Here is a 6000-nt window from a genome sequence, read left to right on the forward strand (position 1 = left end):
TCCTGCCCATCAAGTAACATTTGAGGACTTCTACCATCCATTTTACTGCCAGATATTCTTTCTCGATGATAGACTAATTCTTTTCCCTTTGCAAATAGGTTCCAGCTCAAATAGAGGATGGCTTGTTCCTCCCCATACACCGTTCGGGACAACACTGCCCCCACCCCATTGCAGAAGCATCAGTCTGGAATATAAACGCCTTTGAAAAGTCCAGGTTGTACAGGACTGGTTCCCTGCTTAGGCAAGCCTTCAAAGTGCAGCGCACCGGGGGGGATTCTCTGGTCCACTGTACCATTTGAGGATGGTCACCCCTCAGAAGGACTGTGAGGGGGCTTGCAGTTGAAGAGAATGGCATTATAAACTGTCAGTAGTAACTGGCCAGTCCTAGAAACCAGCATACCTGTGTTTTGGTGTTTGGTGTTGGGAACCTCTGCAAGGCCTGGACCTTGTCTACCAGTGTCTGTAATTGGCCATTCCTGAGGGTGTACCCCAGGTGTGTGATTTCAGTCTTACCCATGTGGCACTTAGCTGGGTTTGTGGTTAGACCCACTTCCCCAAGTGACCACAGCACCGTGACCACAAGATCCAGGTATTCTGCCCATGTCTGGCTGTAGACCGCTATGTCATCCAGATTAGGCTACTGCACATCCCTGATGGGGCTGCAGCACTCAGTCCATCAGCCTCTGGAATGTGGCTGGGGCCCCATGTCTAGAATTGGTATAAACCGAAGGGGATAGAAAATGCTGTCTTTTCTCTAGTTTCTGGTGTTAATGGGATCTGCCAATACCCTTTTGTCCAATCAAGGGTCATCATATACTGGGCAGCTCCTAGCTGGTCCAGTAACTTGTCAACCTGTGGCATTGAGTACATTGAATTTTGAAAGTGCATTGACCTTTCAAAAATCAATAAAGAACCACATAATTGCCAGGGGCTAGCCAGCCCACATCCATCACAAGCAGACTAAAGCAGAAGGTTAGTGTACCCAGGGGAACAGTGCTCCTAAGAAAGAGAGTCACTGCAGTCTGAACTGGAAGAAAACTTCTAGGTGATCCTTAATGAAAGATTCAAGTAGAGTGCATGGTTGGGCTATCCTTACAGACTGCCTTATTCCCTATAACAGCCCAGCAAGTTGAGCTGAACCTAGATACTCAGTTTTAACAATGCTGAGATTTAAGATAATGGTCACTGGTGGCATAGCATTTTCAGTAGAGCTTGTTGAACGGGAGGCACCTACGGAGGCAAGGTATCTGTATCAATTTATTGTAAGGGTTTAGTTTGATCTGGAGATCACATTGTTAGCATCAGGCAGCTATTCACTCTTTTGCTTTTAAGAAAGAAAATTGCAATCTCCCTTACAGACTTGTCTGCCAGGTGCATGCCTATAAATAAGAGGATAGGGCTGGAGGAGAGTTCCAAGGCTATCCAGTCTAGTCCCCTTCCACCTCAGATCAACACATCATCTAATCTCTTCCAAACATGGATCAAAAACGACATCTTAAGAGCACTTATTTCTTTTGTCCTCATTACTTCTTATTGGCAGGCTGTTCCAAAGTGATTGCTGTAATGGTTAAGTACCTAATTCTAATTTCCAGTCTGAATTTAGCCATGGCTAGTTCCTACCTATCTGTTCTTGTGCCAGCCTTGTCCTTTAACTACGATACTACTTTTCCCTCCCTCTCTAAATTCCCTTAGTTTATTTATGAACAGTGATCCTGTTCACTCTTAGTCTTTGTTTTAGGTAAGGTGATTTAGTCTCCTTTCCTAAGACAGGCTCTCCATCCTCTGGTTGTCCTAATAGGCCTTCTCTGCATGTGCTCCAGTTTCCATTAATCTTTCTTGTACAGTTCTGGTTACTCATATTCCTAGTAGTCAAGATGAGGTCTCACCAATGTATTGCATAATGGCAGTACTCTCCATCTCTACTGGAAATACCTCTCCTGATGCAACTATAGCGCTCATTTACCTTTTTCATGGCTGCATCAAACTAACAGATTGTGTGGTCTCCTAGTAGAGTACACCCAGTTGTCTTCTCCTTGGTCATAAGATAGCCATATAAAAATGCAACCCGAGTCTCTGCAGAAGGACTTCATTGTGTCAGGGAAAGCCTATGGCTGCACAGGGGCCCTGGTTAAATGAACTGTTGTTTCATCATGGAAAGATGTCCAAATTGCACAAAACCACCACTGGCCTTGGTAGAAATAACGGACAGCTTTTTGGTGTGCACAGAAGAAAAGTGGTAGATTTAAATTGCATATTAAACTTTTTTTCTCCAGGGTTGCTCCCCTCAAACACAATGTTGGTCTATTAATAATAAGATCCTATAGTGATGGTGTGGCATAAGAAGCCAAATAGAATAGATTTAAAAAGGCAGCATCCAGAAACTGCATTACTGCTGTCTGTTGTAAACATTTCTGTTTAGACTTGATTTTTCCAGATATAAATACAAGAAATATTAGGAGCACTGAAATCTTAGACTTTCTTTTTGTTTAAATGTTTTCATGTGTAACAGTTTCCCCTCTCTGTGTATGCTGAATACATCTTTAAGTGTACAGTAAAAAAATAGCTGAACACAGTTTCCCCATTAAAATAAAAACTACTTGGTTTCATTGCCCACTAAATGTAGTTTTGTTCTGGGCTTTCCCAACTCATTGTTCCACAAGTGGAGAAGGAAGGAAAAAGTGTATTTAATCGGGGCAAGACTCTTTGGCATTCTTGCTACTGAAGCTTGAGGAGCTTCTGAATTTCTGCTGAATAGAACTCTATGAAAGGAAATAAAGCCATGGAAGGATGACATTTCAGTGCAAGAAGAGCATGTATTTAGTACTTTCAATTACATAATGGGGCTGAAATGGATTAACAGGACCCGCGCATTCTTTTCCTTGAGAATTGCTCCCAGCACCGCTTTTCCCTGCTTCTGATACTTCATTCACAGTACTAACAAAAGGGTTTTCTTTGTTATTGCTGTTAGTTTGAATTGCAGTAAATTGCATCAACGTTGCTTAGAGCAAAAGGGTGATTAATCAGCGGTCCCTAGCTGAAATGGAAAAATGTTCCCCATCACCAAGTTTAAATATGAATATATTTGCCAAAGTGTATCGTGTAGGGTTGTGAGTGCTTGGAGAGATGCTTCTCTTTTGAGCAAGTACTTTTGGATTTTAAAATATGTATTTCTCATCAGATCAATGAATAAACTGTGGTGGGATATTCCTCTAGGCAAAGGAAATGAAATATTGCTGCCTTCGGCCAGATCATCTTCATTGCATTTTGTGTGATCTGTGCAGTGATACTATTACATTTTCTCTTTCTCTCCCTCTCTCTCTCTTTCTAGGTGCTTTTATAATCTGCTGGACCCCAGGACTAGTCTTGTTGCTCCTTGACGTTTGCTGCCCTCAGTGTAATGTCCTAGCCTATGAAAAATTCTTTCTGCTACTTGCTGAATTCAACTCTGCCATGAATCCTATCATCTACTCCTACCGGGATAAGGAAATGAGCGCTACTTTCAAGCAGATCCTGTGTTGTCAGCGCAGTGAGAATGCCAATGGTCCAACAGAGGGTTCGGACCGCTCTGCCTCATCACTCAATCACACGATCTTGGCAGGGGTGCACAGTAATGATCATTCTGTGGTTTAAAAAATGGCCAAAGAAATCAGAAAGCACCACCGAGAACCTAGCGATGGATGAACAATAGCAGGTTGTAAAACCGGCAAAGGAAGAGGGGTGGGCACAGGGAGCAGGAAAAGTAACAAACTTACCAGATGCTCTTAAACACTAATGGACTACAGAAATTTCATCCAGAAAACCCACTCTCGCACAAGACCTGCTTTGTGTGCAGAACTGGCTGTGCTGTAGCCCTTCATCCTTTTTATTTCTAATTTTTGAAAGTGGAAAGCAGATTCCTTGCAATGAAATTCATAAGTAACCTTTGGAAACTCTTGTTTTGACTACGCTAACTAGACTGTCAGACGCTGCTTTGTCTTGGTGCCAGTTGGAATCAACTCGGATTAATTAAGCTTGTACCTGCTTCACTGCATTTACACGTAGCCACTTAGTCATCTTTAAAAAAAACACAAGAATACATTTCATTTAATAAACACTTAATATTTATCGCCATCAGCATGCTTGTGATGGACACTTTCTGAGCAAGGAGAAAAACCAAGCTGTAGTCTTTATATTCTTAGCTACACTGCCATTACTACGGTAAAACAAAATTATTTTTTCTAATGCAGGCAACAGAAAAATGATGGAAATTCTGACTGTTCTTATCTTTGCTGGTGTTAGGAGCATGCATGTTGTTTGTGTATGCAGATTGTATGTTTAAAAAAAACGATGCTCATTGTAAAGTTTTCAGGAAAATAGAAAAGCATAGACTGTATTACAGTATTTGTTTAGATTATAAAATAAACAGTGCTCTAGTCACAAGGTATTTAACTTTCTTTTTTTGAAGTGTGGTATAAAATATGTAACATATACAAGGGGTCCCAAGTTACCCACGGTCAGTTCCTTAATGTAAGGTACATCTTTACTGCTCGAAAAGAGCCACAGTCACATTAGTAAGATGAAGCACAACATGTTTTGTTTTTAAGATCTGTTTATGGTGGTGAAGTGCTTTTCTCATTTATGTGAGAATGCAAAAGGGATTTTTTTAAAGAATGAAATATTCTGGGGTGTTTTGCACAGAGCAAAGGTATTTGTTAATTAATTACCCTCTGTGGTTACTTGGAGCTAAGGTACATTTTTTTTTAAGAAGGAGGCCAAATATATAATAGTCTATCACTATAATTGAAACAGCTTTATATTTATATATACCGTTATGACAAGCCAACCTAATATATGGATGCTTTTTCAGTTGTGGTTACTTTAAAAACAAATGCCACTTATCTAAATATAAAATGCCAGCAATATTTAATGTTAATCAAAGTCCATCAATCGAATCATGACTAAATTATAGGGAAAGTATCTTTAATATAAAGAACTTGGGACCTTTGTATGCCAAATTTTACATGGCTATGTGCATAACAATGTAACGTACAGCAACCAGGAAAAAAAAATTAACACGTCATTTTTTGTGTTGTTACATGCCTATATGCTTTTGTCTGAGGTTTAGCAGTCAGTGTCATGTTCTGGAATGTTATGCTAGTATTCCAACATGAAGCTTCTGTAGAGGGGGAGTTAGCGTATGTAGATTTTAAGGATACCTGAAAAAGGAAATTAAGTTCTGAGAACTGAAAGCATAAATGCCAAGGGGCAGGCTGGAATCCTGGCCCTACTGAAGTCAGTGGCAGTTTTACCATTGATTTTGATGGGGCTGGAATCTCTACCTGTGGTGTTCAGCATGTGCATAAAGGCTAAGTGGAAAGTAGGACAGGTGAGAGCAGACAGAGGGGTGGGGGTGCTCGGAGAAGTGTCCAGGGACCATTTGCCAGTAAACCACGAGCTTGTTTTTGCACTTACTTTGTATAAAACACACAGTTATATTAATACTTATTGAGGAAATAAATGAGCCCATGGTTTTTCACTTGTGTAACTAACTACATTAAGAAATAGAAGGTGGGCTGTTTTGAACTTTAAGAAGAGTCTACATGCTAAGCCACTAATAAAGTTTTCTCAATGAGTATACAGTGTTTTGTCTGCATGCCTCTCAGCTATTCAGGAGGAGGAGGGAGAAATACAGCAGCAAAAGGAGGGAAATAGGTTGGGGAAGATGTCCCCTCTGATCCATAATCCCTCTTCTCCTTAGCATCCAGATGTACTTCCTTTTCCACTAGTTGCTTTAGTAAGGAGGTAAAGATGAGTTAGAATAGACTTTTCTGCCCCCAGTGTTTCCTGCAGTTGAAACAGAGGTGATGCAACATCTAGGTTTAATAGTGACTTTTCCTTGTAGGCATTTCTGACCTCAGATACAATGGTCAGAAGGACAGTATTCAGGTGGATCATGGAAGGAAGGGAAAAAGGAGTTATCCAGTTGGTGAAATAGCCAATGTTGTTAATATAACAGGGCTC

General features: G+C 40.7%; 1 protein-coding gene across 2 annotated transcripts in view; it reads left to right on the top strand.

Annotated features, from left to right (window-relative positions):
* The window catches only part of LPAR1 (lysophosphatidic acid receptor 1), a 218814-nt gene extending 213200 nt beyond the window's left edge, over positions 1-5614 (top strand). For both annotated transcript variants that reach the window (XM_019517042.1, XM_019517041.1), the window contains exon 4: positions 3329-5614. In XM_019517042.1, the coding sequence (XP_019372587.1) occupies positions 3329-3630 (302 nt within the window). In that variant the 3' untranslated portion in view covers positions 3631-5614. The remainder of the gene's footprint in view (positions 1-3328) is intronic.
* The last annotated feature ends 386 nt before the right edge of the window (positions 5615-6000 follow it).

The sequence above is a fragment of the Gavialis gangeticus genome, unplaced genomic scaffold (assembly GCF_001723915.1).
Source record: "Gavialis gangeticus isolate Ggan-Ray unplaced genomic scaffold, GavGan_comp1, whole genome shotgun sequence".
NCBI lineage: Eukaryota > Metazoa > Chordata > Crocodylia > Gavialidae > Gavialis > Gavialis gangeticus.